The 17,369-nt window shown below is 29.7% G+C and overlaps 1 protein-coding gene across 3 annotated transcripts in view; it reads left to right on the top strand.

Moving 5' to 3' along the window:
• LOC143249439 (uncharacterized) overlaps positions 1-14,329 on the top strand; it is a 45,639-nt gene extending 31,310 nt beyond the window's left edge. For all 3 annotated transcript variants that reach the window (XM_076499282.1, XM_076499281.1, XM_076499283.1), the window contains 9 exons: positions 784-958; positions 3,543-3,624; positions 4,526-4,587; positions 6,256-6,620; positions 6,927-7,012; positions 7,766-7,799; positions 9,231-9,355; positions 10,383-10,522; positions 11,172-14,329. In XM_076499282.1, coding sequence (XP_076355397.1) covers positions 784-958; positions 3,543-3,624; positions 4,526-4,587; positions 6,256-6,620; positions 6,927-7,012; positions 7,766-7,799; positions 9,231-9,355; positions 10,383-10,522; positions 11,172-11,200 — 1,098 coding nt within the window. In that variant the 3' untranslated portion in view covers positions 11,201-14,329. The remainder of the gene's footprint in view (positions 1-783; positions 959-3,542; positions 3,625-4,525; positions 4,588-6,255; positions 6,621-6,926; positions 7,013-7,765; positions 7,800-9,230; positions 9,356-10,382; positions 10,523-11,171) is intronic.
• Positions 14,330-17,369: the final 3,040 nt, after the last annotated feature.

Raw genomic sequence — 17,369 nt, 5'->3', positions numbered from 1 at the left:
ATACAAGTTTCCAGTTTTAATGAACATTTTTTCATTTTTTTTACCACCACTTTGTCCTTTTGTGATGGATCTTCACAGTTGGCATGAAGGTTTGTTGGATTCATGAAGAGATACATGTAAATAGTGGTTTCATATTTTGTGTTTTGTAGTTTTTATGGAAATTTTTGTAATTGCATTTAAGGGAAGCAACTTTTCATATTTTAAGAAGATAATCTTTCATTAATCATGAATTTACATAACTTCCATCCAGGGTACAGGTACTCCAGCTTGTTATAAACATATTTTGAATACATTATATGAAACACTGAAAGAGGACAGCATCTCAGCTTCTATTGAATTTCCACACTAACAATTAGCCAGACACAAATGAGTGTTAAAGTACTTTTAAATATAAGTTCAACTAAAGGCTGTCTGTGATACACTGAAGGTTTTTTGCAATAAAGATTGATTTATTATAATAGTCATGAGTTTTCTTTGGAGTTTATTTTCATAATTCTTGAAATATGTTTGTTTGTTATGCTGGTTCTAATGCTTTGTGTATATGAATGTTTGTAGATAGCAGTGCAGTTAGATTGGCACTTAACCACTGCAGCATTAACTTTCTTTAGTCAACATCAGCACAAGATAGCGTTCATTTTGTGTTATGTTTCAAAGTATATCAAGCCTGACTTCAATTCTTTGCTTCTTTTTAAAATTGCAAAAGTTTTGAATAACTTTTTTGTGTGTGACATCTAGAAACATTCATCACAGGTTGGGTATGTCTATATTGTTGCTATTCTGTAGGTTGTGATCAACTGTTCCATCATGAAAGGGTTGAAATACAATCAAGCCACTGCTACCTTCCTTCAATGGAGAGACAGTCGGCAGGTGTATGGTCTTAATTTCAGCAGCAAGGAAGAAGCTGAAACTTTCTCAGTTGCCCTACAAAGAGCTTTAGAAAAACTAAACCAAAATAATGGTAAATTTGTTTTGTATGTTTTTTTTCTTTTATAATAAAATATTTTGCTAATGTACCTCGAAGTTTGGTGTCTTTTTCATATCATCCTGTTACACAGCAAATAATAGCTTTAGTATTTAACAGAAGTTAAACACAACAGGATGTCTGTTATCTTGTATGAAATTAAACTAATCAGTGTTATGAGGAAAATTCCCATAATATTCATTATTTGTTCTGTTTATCTTATCATGCTTGATTGCAAGTTCATATGGTAATCAATATTGTAAGTTACATGGTACTACAAATAATGTGTTTTGTTTTGTTTTTTAACTTGTGAAGTACCAATAACACGTACAAAAACTTCAATTCATACTGTACAAGATTATGGAAAACCTAAATATGTTATCTGTAATGTTATTGCTTGGAACAGTTTTGTGCATGTTTTCTTGTTTATGCTGCATGATATATTAAATTTTGATTTTTTTGCTTAAAAAAAAATTTAAGTATATCTACTTTCTTGGTGTATATTAATTTGAAAGAAATGAGGTATCAGTGTGTTAGGTAAAGTATGTGGTATTCTTAGATATACTGAACCTTAGAGATAAGCTATTGTGGTTTTTCCATTTGAGTAATGTTAAGAAATGTATCTGAGGGTTGAACTGAATTTCTCCCACTTTAAAAAGTGCGAGAGAGGTTAAACAATACGAGTAGAGTGAAAAGTTATATGTTATGTTTAAACATCCATCAAAACAATAAACTAGGCTTATATTGGAGACTAATTGTTCTGGCTTTAATCTCTCTGGTTCTAAAACATGTTCCAGACTGAGATAGCACTATACTACATGCAAAAATGTATAGTGACATTTCTTTTGGTATGCATTTTACCCTTGATCATTCCAATAACAATCAAGGGTAACACTTTTTTTGAGGTATCTCCTGACCCACCAATGGTAAATATTACTATGCACCTTTGTATAGCACACTATACAGAAGTTTCTTCCACTAGAAAATGTGTGACATCAAATGAGAATGACTGTGGAAAATAGGTAACTACAGCAAAAAGAATTTATTTGCATCCTGTTACCAATATGCTATTGTTAAACTGCAGTTGCACATGGTCATAGATATTTATGAAAGGCTTTTGAAAATACCACATGATTATGAAATGTTTACCTTACTAGATTAAAAGATACAAGAAATGCTGTGCAATTTGTGCATACTACAATGATTTGATACTTTCCAATAACTCTTGGTTATAATTTGTGTTTTTTGAAAGAGGCTACTCTTAGAATGTTGTAATCCAACTTGTAGAAATTTACTGTGCAAAAAAACAACAAAGAAAAAAATGAAAAAGGTTACCCAACTGCCCAAAAATGTATTAACAGTTGCCTAGCTCTCTCCATTTTTAAGTCTTCCCTCAGTGCTAGGTGATTAGTCCAACAAAATGTATGCTTAAGTAGTTCCAACTAGAGACATACAACTCTTTCTTTGATCTTATCATTGTCATTGGATAGTGTTAATTGAAAGTAAATGTTGGATAACCTAAACTGATTAACTTAAATAATGCATTAATTCTTTAGAGAAAAGTAAAATGCATAAATAAAATCATCAAAAGCAATGTATCTTTCCTTCGGAAGAATACAGTATTTCACTCCATCATTCTTTCAGGTACATTCATATTTTATTTTGATAAATCTAATAATTGATGACTAAGAACAAATCTTCAAGCACTGATGTATGCATACATGCACTATCCTGACAAACATTTTACCAAATTACTGGATTCACAGACACTAAAAGGACCAAACTGATTAGAAATAATTCCAAAATCATGGTAGAAAAGCATGTAGCAGACCTATTTTGAATTTTGCAGCTACTAAAAATTGATAATTTTTAGAATATGTAATATCCCTTTTAATTGCAAAATAGTAATATATCAATTTCATTAAAATGTGTTAAGATCAAGGATTTAGAATTTTCAAAATGGGATATCTTTTTCACTTAATATTATTGGGAAAAAATGGAATATGGATTGACTTGGGGCACCAGATCTATCCAGAAAGCATTTTTTGTATATGTAATCTATAAATGATACTTTTTTTTTTACTAAATTAACTGCACTAACAAGATATTTTGAGGTGATTTCCTGATAATGATAATGGTAACATTTCTCAGTTAAAGTTGTAATTTTTTCCTTTTAAATAACTTGAGAGATTTTCATAAGACCTACCATTTTATAAAAAAAAAAATTACAAATTACATTATATGGTATGTTTTCATTTGTAGTTATTACTTCATAAAGATAATTGAACAATAAAGTAATTTACATATTCTAAATTGTTTTTTTGTAGGACTGCCAAATACATGAGCATATGAAAAATTACATTTCGTAACATGAATTGTTTCTATCTGAATTGCATCACAATGAATAAATGTTTTAGAATCTTAACTTGCAGAAAGTAATATTAATTACTAGTTTTTATGCTTTTAGTTTGAGCTAAGCAAAGTTTTAGGAATGTGTCACTTTTAAAATATGTTAATGAGGTGAAGAAAAACTCTGCTTTGGATATATGAAGATTAATCAGTAGTTCCTATATTTTGGTAGTGAGACCACCTACATCCATGCACCAATACCATCAGCAACAACCACAACATGAGACTGAACCGTCTGTTCCAGATGACCATAGGTATATAGTTGTCTTAAAGACCGTTTGTGATTTTAACACCATAGTGTTTCATAGAATTAAGGATTGTAATGGCTAATTTTTAATGTTTTTTTTAACCATTGTTGGGAGACCAATTGATCTCTGATTGAAGTTCTTGTATAGAGTTTAAATAATAGTAATTTTAATATAATATATTTATGTGAGTGTGTGCGTGTATTAAGAATGGTTAGCCAAATTACATTCTAATATTTTTTAAATGACAAAACTAAAGTTCAACAAATGTATTAAAGTTATGTATTATAAAAGATTAGACATGCATAAACAATAGTGTAAAAAAACAAAACAACCTATTGTCTATAAAAGTTGTCATAGCCAACTTCAACACTTTTATACTGTAACAGTAATTCAGCACAAATTGTGCTGTAACCAGAAAGAATTATTTTTTGAGATCATTCTTAAGTGCTATATTTTGAATTCTGGTTACATGTACTGTGTTAAAGTTTATAATCTGGTATTTGAAATATCTTGGACATGCAACATGATTTAAAGTTGGAAATATCCATCATACTGATATTTATTACCAAGGTTATAAGAATGCTGTTTCAACCTTGGAGGTTCCTGTAGTACTGTATGTGCTGAAAATCTTGGACATCTTTTCTCATTGTTTGATTCCATAATGCCCTATCTTTTAAATAGTGTGTTTTGCTGCAGTTAGCAGTTATTTCTACCTTACCATTTCTTACAGTATTGTTTCTTGCCTTTTCAATGTGTTTTGCCTCAACTTTCTACCATACTTTATCAAATTCTTATTATGATACTTGTACCATGAGTACTCGTCACAATTCACCACAAACCGTTTGAAGTTGGTTCTGATTTTATTTTTGTGTTTGTTTAACACTGATGCTTCTACTGCTTACTTTAGGATCAAAGAAGAATTGGTGTTGGAAAAGAATCAAGACCTGATGCAGTGTAATAATAACTTAGGTGATTTCTTCTCATTCACTTAATTTCTGCTATATTAGTTTGTTAAAATGTTTTAAAAAATTTTATTTAAATGAACAACCATCAACTTTAAGACATTTCTTAATTCCACTCAGTGTTACATCTGTAAAGAAACATTAATTGGTTAATTCATAGTAGAATTATCTATGCAGCACTTTAACATTGGTAAATTAGTGTATATTTATTTAATACTTCTTTAGTTTGTTAGATTTCAGTTAAACTTTATCTTTCTCAGTATGATTATTAAAAGCTTTTTATCAGAGAACTTAGAGGAATTGATTGTAACAAGAGTTTTGTACTCTTGGTTTGAATCATTGAGTCATAAACTGGTGAAATACTGGAGTTTTACAGACTTCAGTAGAGCTGAGAAAAATAATTTATTGTAAATGGGAAAGCATGTAATTCTTTGTCAGTGGTTCTTAACATGCAATTTAAACATTTACAAACTTGTTTTATTTCTCTCTGAACCATCTGTGCAAGTTACCTTAATAAAATTATCCACTGACTTGTTCAGATTTCTCATTATCATTGCATTTGTTATTTGTTGATTATTTCATGACCATCAAACTAAATTTAGACCATTTTTGTTTGGCATCTATTCATGCTTACTATGAGTACTAATGTGACATTGGTGAGACACTATAGTATCTGGTGGTACATGTGTGGTGTTAATGGCTTGAATGGGACACTGTACATCATTACCAGCAGTCTGGTCCTGGTCTTAATCAGGCTTTGAAATCATGTACACAGAAAAGTAATGACTAGATATGCAAACTGAAATGAATTATAGTTTGTTACTGAATTTTTCTTTACGTAGAAAATTTCTGTAAGAGTACAATATAAAGAACTTTGCAAAATACTAATAATGTATTCACTATTTTCCAGTTGATAATATTTAGAAAAGTGGTCTATTTGATGGGGAAAAAGTTTCAGTATTGTATTTTATTAGTTCTTTTGAAATATATTTAAGATGTTCAATACTTTTTTCAGAAGAAAGCATTTTTTCTTTTTTTCAATGTTCTATAAAGAACATGTTTTGTAAATGAGTGAATTATTCAAGAGTAATGAATACTATTTTTGTGGACTTTATAACATTATGTAGAATTTTACATGGTTAGAAATGGTCTGGACTTCTCAATTTCTAGATTGAATTTGAATTTTAGTAGGCAATTTGAAAATAGTTATTTACAAGCTGATTATAGTTATTTGGCTAAATACAACATCCATAGATGAAATATTTTAGGGTCACAAATTTATGTATTTAACCAAAAATTCCTTTTTGATTTCTCAAAAAGAAAAGTAACTGAAGAACCAAACACAGCAGTCAGAAAATATGTTTAGTGATTGGAAATTTTATTGTGCAAATACACTGAGTAATAAATATTTCAATGTCTACAGCAGAAAGTGAAGGTCAACACATCATTTTCTGAGCCACAAGTTTTCATTGTTCTTTCATATCTTTTTTTTAAAATTTTGTTTCCTTCCTGTTTTAGAAATAACTTCACTAAGATTATATTAATATGTGATTAGCTAATAGTTGTCTTTTTTTGTTGTTGTTGTTTCATAGGTCTCTGCAGAAAATATTATACAAATATATTTGTGTACTGTATACGGTTTTATGTATTGACTGATTCTTTCTCTTTAATATAGATGTTGATGGACATCATCCATTGGGTCCATCCAATCAAAATGACTGTCAAAAAACTGCATGTGGACCTCATGCCTCTGCTACACTATTACAATCTACTGGTTTACCTCCACCTACTTCTATGCCATCACAACCTACTGCTCCACCTCCACCTCCACCACCCTTACCTGGATCAAGGGCTCCACCAGTTCCCCCTCCTCCACCTATGAGTGGTTCCTTTACTGCTCCACCCCCTCCTCCTCCACCCATGAATGGGGCTCATACTCTTCCCCGTGCAGGTTCAAGTTTGAGTGGTGGAATTGGAGGCTCCCCTCCCTCTTTGGCAGCTGCACTGAAAGGAGCTAGGCTTCATAAAACTATTACTAAGGTTTGTTTCTGTATGTAGATTGTAAAAAATATCATTATTATTTTATTCTTGCATGTATTTAGTGTGTGTGTGTGTGTTCAAGAAAGCAATTTGGGAAATGCATATATAAAAACATATTCTCTGAAACTAAAATTTGTAAAAAGTTCAGAAGTTTGGACCTTTTTAATGCTTCTTACAAATTTGGTTCAAATTATAATTCTGAATAGTAAAGATTTTAAGCCAGCAATTTGCTATCATCTAGTAATGTAGCTTAGGTTTTTATATGCAAGTGATGTTCAAAATTAAATTTGAAATTTTTCTGTGAAGGGTTCTGAAGGAGGAGGAATTGGTGAACCGACCCACTCGGGTCCTGTTAACTTAATGGATGAAATTACAAAGACTCTAGCCAGAAGGTAAGGCTCTAGTTGACTAAAAAGAAATGTCTTGTTCTATGTATTTGTTAGGTTAAATATTTATACAATTTTGTTTTTGTAAATACGAAAAACACTGAAGCATGTACTCGTATTATTGAGGTCAAATTACGTGAAACTAACTGCAATTCTGTTATTAAAGTTATTTATTTTATGGTATAAACTCAGACTGATTAAACAAAATTTCAGTTTATTTTTGTATATAAGAATATTTTTATGTTCAAAGTTTTTAAAGGGGCGTATCTTAATTTTGTAACTTTTGAAAATTCCTGTGTGTATCCACTTTTGTGTATCAAAATGTTTTGATTGCTCACTTAAACATATCTCAATGTGTTTCACATCTTTTTTGCATGAACACACCTCAATGTTTAATAGCCTGCTTTATTGAGCAAATTTTAATATTCCACAGCCTACATATGTGAGAAAAAACTAATTATAATGTTGGTAAGTTGATATCTTTATCAAAAGTTATGAGCTAGTTATGATACAATGAAACCAAGTGGACTTCTATCAAAAGAAATAATGTAAAGTGTATACACACTTGAATAATTACATTAACATTTCTAAAATACTGATGGATGATAAATTTCATACTAATGCTGTTAGATCATTTAATTGTTTAAAATTTATTATGCAAACCCATAAATCACATGCAAAAATATGTTTTGAAAGCTGAAAACATTTGATAACAGGTTTTTCCTTCTATAAACTGAAGTATTTTATTATAACATTCAGGAGAGCCCATGTACAAAATCATCCCACCAGTCAAGTAAGTCTTCTTTAATATATAAAGCATTCCTGTACAATGTAAAGATTTTGTTTAAATTCTGTAGTTTTCATCCAAGAAAATTTAGGTCTTAGTATCTTTGTTTATTGTTATTTTACTTGAATGAAATGGCAGGTCCAGGTTCTTCACTGGTAAATATTGAACAAAATTGAGAGATTTGAATTGTTATAAATTTTGAGTTGTTGTATAATAATATTTTACATAATTATAAAATAATTCAGTGTGTGTTTTAAAATTAATTGGTATTTTAATACTAAATACTTTTCAATACTAAAAAAAGTATTTATCATAAAAACAATACATTTATTGGTTTGCTTCTTTTTTTGATTAAATTCTTTGTTGGGAAATATAATTTGAGAACGATAAGCTGATACTGATATTAAGCAACATTCTATTGTATATTTCTGACTAACCATGTATTAATTTTCAGCAGTACTAAAAAATGAAATTACAACTAAAATATTAACAAATTTAGTAAATAATGCAATAACATAAGACATAAAAAATATATAGAACTATTTTCTATTAGAACAGCTGTAGTTTAAAATAAATTGAGTGTTTGTTTAATGTTAATTAAATAAGTTTTTATCATGAATTCAACATCTGATCTGCTGGAGTAGATAATTTTAGTTTTATGATCTGATTGTTCCTGCCTTAATCTGTGTGAAATTTATTTAAATTTAAATCATGTGTAGTCATGATGTTTTATTTTTAGAAATACATTTAAACCAACTGATAAAAATGTGGAGTATGTCATATTTCTTATATGCATTGCCTAAGTTTTGAATATTTCAATAATAAGTATTATTGTAAAGAAACAAGTTAAAACTTCTCACATCCAACACCTAGCCACATGCTGAATACATGTGCAGATGGTAGGTATATTATTATAATACCTTTTGAGCTTTATCATGTTTTATTTATTACAAGTATCCTCAATTGTTAGCAGTAAACAGAGCATAGTTTTCTTCATAAATATAGTTTTTCACTCATTAACTGTCAGTGTTACTGATATTTATTACAAGAGTGTTAGGCACTAACACCAAAACTAAGACTTCTGTTTTGATAAGACGTTGATTTTGCATTCACGGATATAATATTTCAATCTAAGTTGAATTAAGTGTACTGCTACGTTTTATTGACTGCTTCTTAAATCTTTTCCCAGACTTTTCCCTTCTTAGCGACAATTATATATTCAGATACAACTTATTATTTTAAACTAGCATAATTATTCTGAACTTCTACTACAGACAAAGATATATTAACTTTCTCCTGTTTATTTGGCTTTTAAAGCTTTCAAACAGTTTAACATCAATATTGCAATTAGAGTTGAATGTGTAACTGCAGTTTATTAAAACGTATTGGAATAAGTATCATTCTTGTTCATTTTAAAACACAAGTTTTATTTTTCAGAATGAAGAAAGAGAGACATCTGGATCTACTAATGATAATAAAAAGTCAAAAGAAAAACTAAGTTCAGCAAATGGCAACAGTCCAAGTAGAGGAGCAGGGTCAGTGTCACCCAAACTGAAATACAGGTTTGTCTACAGTAGTTTATACTGAAAGGTTTTGTACAATGAGAAAATATTACTTTATGTTCATAAGGCAAAAATTATGTTTCAGTTTTGTATACAAGATTATATGAACGTGAGGTTTATTTTCAGTATTATAAATACAACTGTGTTAATATATTTTGGTGTCACTTATTTTGCAACATATTCAACATAGTGAGAATGATTCCATCTGGATTTTTATAGGAAAATAAAAATTTCAATTTTGCTGATTTATCTTTTGGTATATCTACTTTTTAAGTGAATTTCTTTATATGTAATTTATTGCTTGATAATAAATAACAGTTTTCACATAGAAAACAATCATGATAAGATAAAAGTATCTTGTTTTGAATACAATTTTCCACTTTGAAATTTTGCAATTGTAAATTAATACTATTATAATTAGATAATTATTTTAGATCAGTATTAGAAAATTGAAAATGAATATAGTAGAATTTTTATTTTATATATATAAACTTTTTTCATGTTTTAACCATTTTCTTTTAGCATTTTATATATATATTTTTTAATATATTCCTATTTGCGTGTATCATGGGCAGATTAAATTTTGATCCATTTCCATCCCACTTGCTGCACCAGAACATGTCGGGTAATGTTCTGGTTAAGGTACCGAACTCTTAACCTGATGGTGAAGATCAGTTCCCTTCACTGAACATGTTCTCCTTTCTTGCTGTGAGAGGGGTTACAATTTGATGGTCAATCCCACTATTTGTTGGTAAAGAGTAGCCCAAGCATTGATGTAGATAGTGTTGACTTAACTACTTTATCTCAAGTAGCTTTTCACAAAGTTCAACAAACATCTAAGATGTATCTGAAAAACATATTTCTTTTCAAAGTATTGTAGCTTCATTTACTTAGGTAAATGTGGCTTCTTTGTTGCTATGAGTAGTAATTATCTTTCTTTGCTGATTCAGTATTGTATACAGATTAAATATTATGAGGCCTGTTAATTTGTCATTGTTTTTCTACTTAGTTTTTGTGTTATCTACAGGTCAAGACCAGAGTCATCTAATGATGGTGAATTAATGAGAACCAATGGTTTGGAAAGCTATGATATGGAAAGAATGAAACAGGAAATCGTGTTTGAGATAAAAAAAGAAATAAACAAAGCCAAACAGGACATTATAGAAAGTGAGTTTACTTTACGTTTGTGTACAATTTTCTGAGGAAGTGTATAAGAAATGTAGTTAAAGTAAATATTCATCATATACGAGCCAAATTAGTTCATCAACACTCATTATAGAGATAAGTTTTGAGTTTTTTTATTTGAATTATTGTAGGATCTTTTAGTTTTCATGTAACAAATAGATTAACTGCTGAAGTTACACTACTTTAGGTGCACATGCTGTAAAATTGAGCATGTTTTATTAGTTATAAAGTACACAGATCACATGACCAGATGTATAACTTTTTGTTTTGGTTATACAGACCACTGAGACAGTGGAAAGTTGTTAAATGATTATTTAAAAGTGAATAACATGAAGTATCTGTAATTTATAAAAATATTTAAGTCTCATCTTTTATATCTATCCAGTTTTAAAAAAATTGTTGATTTTGACTTCAACATTCATTTGTGTTTTTGTAATTTTTATGAAATTCATTTGTTTGTTCTAGCATCCTAATAATCGTCTAAGTAGTAGATGTAATGATTATGATTTACCAAGTAATTCTTTATATTTACAAGTGACCAGATTTTTTTTACAATTTTTAAGTGATATTGTTTCTAAGTATAAAATGATCATTTCTGTATGAAAATTTACTTTATGCAATATCTTTCCAGCGATTAAGCTAGAGCTGAGCCGCAGATAATTTTCTTCACGCTGAAACAAACGTGTTTTATGAAAGGTGGAAGTATCTTGTGATAGGTTTGTTTCAATAAACAAATTTCTTTGGTGTGGTTTATGTTGGCCAACGTCTAATGCTCTTTTTAGTACACGAGCTTATAAAAAACAACAACAACAACAACAACAAAAAACGGTTGTGTTTAACTTTCAAATATGTTGACATTTAAACTGTAGTTTTAAGATTATTCAGACCTTTATTTATTCCTTAATATATATATACATTCATTGAAGTGGTTGCTCTTGTGAAAGTTTGTTTTATAACAATTAATGTATCTTTAATATTTTGTTATGCAATAAGAAAAAAATTTATATTTTATGTATCAACAGAACTTTTTGTGCCTAATGTGATGAAATGAAAAAAAAGCATTTGTTTTTATACATACACTTTAAATGGCCAATTACCATTTATGTTTTGAAATAATGTCTACTGACGTAAATTTAAATACTGATACCTTTTTAACTTCATTTATTTTCAGTTGAGATTAATATCCATGATTAAACAAGAATTTACTATAAAATCACAAAAGCAGAAATGTTGCACATTTCATTTTCAATTGAATATTAACTGCAGTTTCTACTCTTACTGGTTAATAAAATTTTAAAAAATTGAATTTCTTCCATATGATAAATGCATTGACTAGTTTCAGGTTATTGTTTATTGGAGTTGCAGTGATCTGATAGTGACATGGTTTTTGTTTTTAACATTCCATTATTCAATACATTAAAAATAATTAAGAACTGCAAGTTCAATGGCTGTAATATTCTTTGCATTAATTGCACTTAAATACATTATAATCTTGATGGTGTATTTAAAGGTGTTTTTTCATGTAAAAAAAAGCATGAGTTGTAATACTTTGTGTGTTAAGGTAAAATATCAATGCATTGTAAGTTTGAACAAGCCCTGATTTAATAAAATAAATAAAGGGAGGGTATGTTTGTCATTTAGCTAAAATTTCAACATTGTTTCTGTGCTAGTACTAATGTTGATTTTATAGTTGTTTGAAGAAAGTAATGAATAAACTTTAACTTTGTCATATAATGTGGAGGGGAGGCATTATAGGAGTTTGAATTTTTGTTTTAGATTAAAAAGTTTCTACAAATCTTAACCGTAAGAAAAGCCACACTATTAAGTCATGTTGACACTTTTTAGTTAAAATAATTTTAGTTACTTCTGGGACATCTCAAAAAGTGTCCTTTGTAGTGCATCATAATGCCAAGAAAATCATTCCTAGTAGCAAAATATGTCGTAACATGAATGTGGCCAAGGAATGAGGAAAAAGAGTAAATCTTCCAAAATACATGAGCAAGTTTTCAGAACAAAACATTTTTAATGAAAATTTAGTGAACCAAAATTTTAAGATTTGCAGAACTGAATATATAATTTTAAGAATTTGAAAGAACATATGTTGACATACATTATAAAAAGACAATTTTCACATATAGCAATTCTGTTTAAAAAACAAAAATTGTTCCATTTTCCTATGGTTGACAATTGTGGTGTACAAGCCTGTCACTTGAACATTTGTAAGAAATACGTTGTTTGTATTGATTAAAATCTTTCACTTAGAATTTTGCAGTTGCCTACTTAAATGTTTGATTTTGTTGCAGAGGATATTCTTGTCTTGGCCATCTTTTCATATTAAAAAAAAGTTTTTTCAAGTTTGTCATTGATATTAACAAATGTGATTTTTCAGTGTAGCCTTCAATTGGTGCTGAGTACTGATATTGTTTTAAAAGAAAACGGATATTTTTGTTACTAATTTATTAAAATATTTTTCTTAAATAATGCTCCAAATTACTGGGCCGATTAGTTTAATTTCAATAATGCAGAGAGAATGGTTAGAAGGAAGTTCATAATGGCTTAGTTCAGAAATATAAATCATATTTATAGTCTGTAATTTGGGAACCAAAGATGAAAAATATATTTTGTTTAAACTTTTGTAATGTTGGTGAGTTTAAATCCGTAAACTTATGGTATTTGTGTATAAAACTGTATACATTCTTGTAGTTTCAGGTTTTGTACGTATATATTTGTTTGTCTTTCCAAAAGAAGAGATTAGTTTGTTTTACAGAATCAAAAACTAAAGTAAGGTTCTTAAAGTTTGGCCATTCTTTAAAAACTTGTTTTTTTCATTATTAAAGAAGGTATTTAAAAAATATTCATAAATGTACGTTTTACAAAATTTTCAACTAAATCTTCAGCAGTCTTGTTGGTTTTTGTGTCCATTTCTCTACATCTTTATACAGAAGTGAGCCACTTCATTAGATTGATTATCCATTTTAACAAGTTTCTACAGTTTTTCTACTAAATTAAAAAAAAAAGGCATATTATCTTGCAAAATAGTCTTAAAGTTTTGATTTTATTTCTAAAATTTAACTTTTTGAAAATTATAACTGGTAGGTGAATATTGTGTTTCATCACTGATTTCATTATTAACATGTTATTTATAATTAAAAGATGAATATCAAAAAAAGGAAGTTTTGAAAAAAGTAATGAAGTAAAAACATATTCATTACTCTTAGAGGTAAATCTATAAAAATACTTTGTATAAGTTTGCTAGTATTTTTCATATCAAATGCACTTTTTATTATCTCTGTAAAAAAGAATAAAAATTAATTTTTATCATATCACTAAGCAATGGCCAGTGAAACAAATATGAGGGGAGCTAAAGTGATGATAATTATAACTGTATTTGAGTTATCTTCATATTTGAAGGCAAAATGTTAAATTGATGAATATACTCAACTAAAAAATTTTGTTTTAAGGTTTCTCCCCACGTTGGTTTTTACTAATTTTCAAACTACAAGTATGCAGGACTAGGGAAAAAAAACAACTTTGAAAGCTGAAGAAAATAACTTTTGATGAATATTAATTTAAAAAAAAGACTAAAGTTTCCATAGAATAATAGTAATTGTATAAAAAGTTAACATACCACTTTAGGAAAGGCATTTTTTCATCAACCTATGTGATATTATAGTAATTATTTTGTTCTAGTCATGGTGTATTTTTATAGTTATAATTGAAGTATTTGAATATCTGATTAATTGTGCTTTTAATATTTTGGTCTTTATCAAGAATAAATATGTTATGCTACATTTTAGGTTCAAATTCAGTTGTACCACTGCAATGTTCCAACACTGTTAACATTGCTTGTACAAGCACAAAAAACAAATTAAAAAATAGAATTTTGTTCATCTGTCTTATTTTTTCTTGTATATGCATGTATTTTAATTAAGGGATACAAGGGAACTTTATAGAAGCAATATAGAAACATCCAAGCCATTAACATTTAAATATAAACAACCAGAACTTGGTGCTTAGTGTGATTTAGAAAAAGGAAATCAAAGCATTTTATTATCGTGTTCTGGCTGAGAAGTCCCACTAACTATAGCTATCAGCCAAATAAATGCCCATGCAATTAAAGGTAAACTATTCACGTGAGTACAAACTTGCATCACTAAGATTTTAAAGAATATATTTTTATAAGATAGTGAAAGTGGTTAAGTATTAAATAGGTCAATGAACCACCAAATATAAACGATTTTGAAATTATTCCAAATGCTGACACTAGAATTAAATAAACGATATAGTTTTTGCTATAACATTTTTTCAAATTCTGCCAGGATTTTCCATAATGCTGTAATACTGGTATCGGGAGACTGGCTTCATTATTAAAGGGTGGGGACAATGTATTCTGTCTGTGTGTGTGTGTGTGTGTGTGTGCGCACCAAAATGTACATTATAAAGAAGCAGCTACCAATATATCTACTTTACTGAACACGTGTATGAGCAAATCTTACCATGAGAAACAATTTAATATCGGAAGTAAGCATAGTTCAGTCACTGTTTTCCCATCACATAGGTAATCACAAGTAAACTATACTAAAATATTTAAAACAACACCTAATTATATCCGAATAATGTTAAGTATTCATCTTATACGTTATGAAAGGAATGCATATATAACATTTCCATGCTGTGCAAAACCCCACAATCTTACAAGCAGCTGCAAGCGCTCAATAATGAGGGGGTTTCAATTTCATTCCTTTCATAAAAGTTGCTGTTTCCTTCTAGTTGATCTAGGATCTAAATCACCTTGGTGTATTAAAACCGAATTTTTAAAAAAATTACATTTTTTAAATTGAATTTTCAAATGGTTGAGTATTTCAGAAAGGATACGTTTTTGTTAACAAAGTCTGAAAAGTAAAGAAGTGTACAGTTTATTAAAACACAACAGGCACACTGTATCTTGAGTGAGGCTGTACTGATTTCACCAATAAAAAAAAATGTCATTTTAACGTATACCTAGTTACATGCAAGTAAATCTGTAGCAGCTTTTTCCAGCCCAGCTAAATTAACTTTTCATGATAACGAGAAACCCACTTCAAGTCAAAACGTATTATAAAGATGGCTGGTAGGGGTATTAAAACTTTAATTAAATCAAAGTTTGTTTTGAATTTCGCGCAAAGCTACTTGAGGGCTATCTGCACTAGCCGTCCCTAATTTAGCAGTGTAAGACAAGAGGGAAGGCAGCTAGTCATCACCACCCACCGCTAACTCTTGGGCTACTCTTTTACCAACGAATAGTGGGATTAACCGTAACATTATAACACCCCCACGGCTGAAAAGGCAGACATGTTTGGTGCGACCGAGATTCGAACCCGCGACTCTCAAATTACGACTCGAACGCCTTAACCCACCTTGTCATGCTGGGTCGTTAAATAAACCTACAGAACAACGTTTTGACCGTTGTAGGTCATCTTCAGGTTAACTTTAATTTGCCATCCATATACTTTCATGTGACAGTGACACTTGAACAATGTCATGGTGCAGGAATGGATCTTAAAACGTTATTATGGAAATCAAGATTAATGTGCGTGTTTAATATTGTAACATTAACAAATAATTACGGTAAAAAAACAACTGATAAAACGTTAAATAAGAGAAATAGTTGTTACTAGCATTCAGAAATACTGTTGTCCCAATTCACGTTGATAGCAGCATTTCTGGTACTTTTCTGTTTTCTACATTAGGTGTTGTGAAATAATGTACATGTACAGTACATACGAAGAATTGAGCTTAAGAATCAAAATGATAAAAAGTTAGTTACAACAAATGCATTTTTTCCCATATTACATATGTTATGGGGCTTCATTCAGGATAGTACTAACTGTAATGAAACATTTTGTTTCTTTACTTGGAATGCGTATGGTAAAAACAACAACAACACAAAACGTTTTTCTCGCTTGTTTTTTTTATTTTGCGCATGGCTACAAAAGGGCTATCTACGCTAGCCGCCCCTAATTTAGCAGTGTGAGACTAAGAGGGAAGGCAGCTAGTCATCACCACCCACTGGCATCTCTTGGACTTCTCTTTTTACTAGCGAAAAGCGGGATGTGCGAACGGCCGACAGGGCAAGCATGTTTGGGGTGACAAGGATTCGAACCTCGGATTGAGTCGGCCGCCGTAACCGTTAGCCCCATTTCTCTCGGTCGTTTAACTCGTTCTGTATTTGTAACCCAGCATAAACTTTGAAGATACGTATTCGGTCATACCCATTATTTATTAGGTTTATTAACGCTTACGAGAGAGATGTATTACCAACATTGAAGTGAAGTGTTAGTTTATAGACCAAAATAAGCCAGCTTTTAACGTAGTTGGTTAAAAAAACTGGTACATTACAACTCCAAATAATGTTTTTTTCTTAATTTTTTACGGGTTTATTTAAAATTAAAGCTAATTTCACCATTTTATAATTGGTAAAGAACATATTTTGATTCAGGTAATTTTCTAAACTTTCGTGGATGTCAAACCTATAAATTGGATAGGTGAAGTAAAAGTGTCGCTGGCCAGTTCAATCGAGACTTTGATTGTATAGCCCAATAACACATATTGCTCAAAGTATATATTTATCTGGATGTCTTCAGAACTTGGACTTCGAGGTTTAACAATGTTTGAAGTACTAAGTTTATTTCGAAGGTGTGTTTTGTTCGCATTTTGTATTATTGTAAACAAAACTGGAAAAATTCTAAACTCGTGTTAATCCTCAACTAAGAAATTTATACAACAACAACAACTGTTCATTAAGGTTTATATTTGTTTGACCCTACTTCTGTGTCATATCTCCTGGAGT

This window comes from Tachypleus tridentatus, chromosome 4, assembly GCF_004210375.1.
Source record: "Tachypleus tridentatus isolate NWPU-2018 chromosome 4, ASM421037v1, whole genome shotgun sequence".
Classification (NCBI taxonomy): domain Eukaryota; kingdom Metazoa; phylum Arthropoda; class Merostomata; order Xiphosura; family Limulidae; genus Tachypleus; species Tachypleus tridentatus.
The sequence above is the reverse complement of the archived record's forward strand: the minus strand, read 5'-3'. Positions and strand labels throughout refer to the sequence as shown.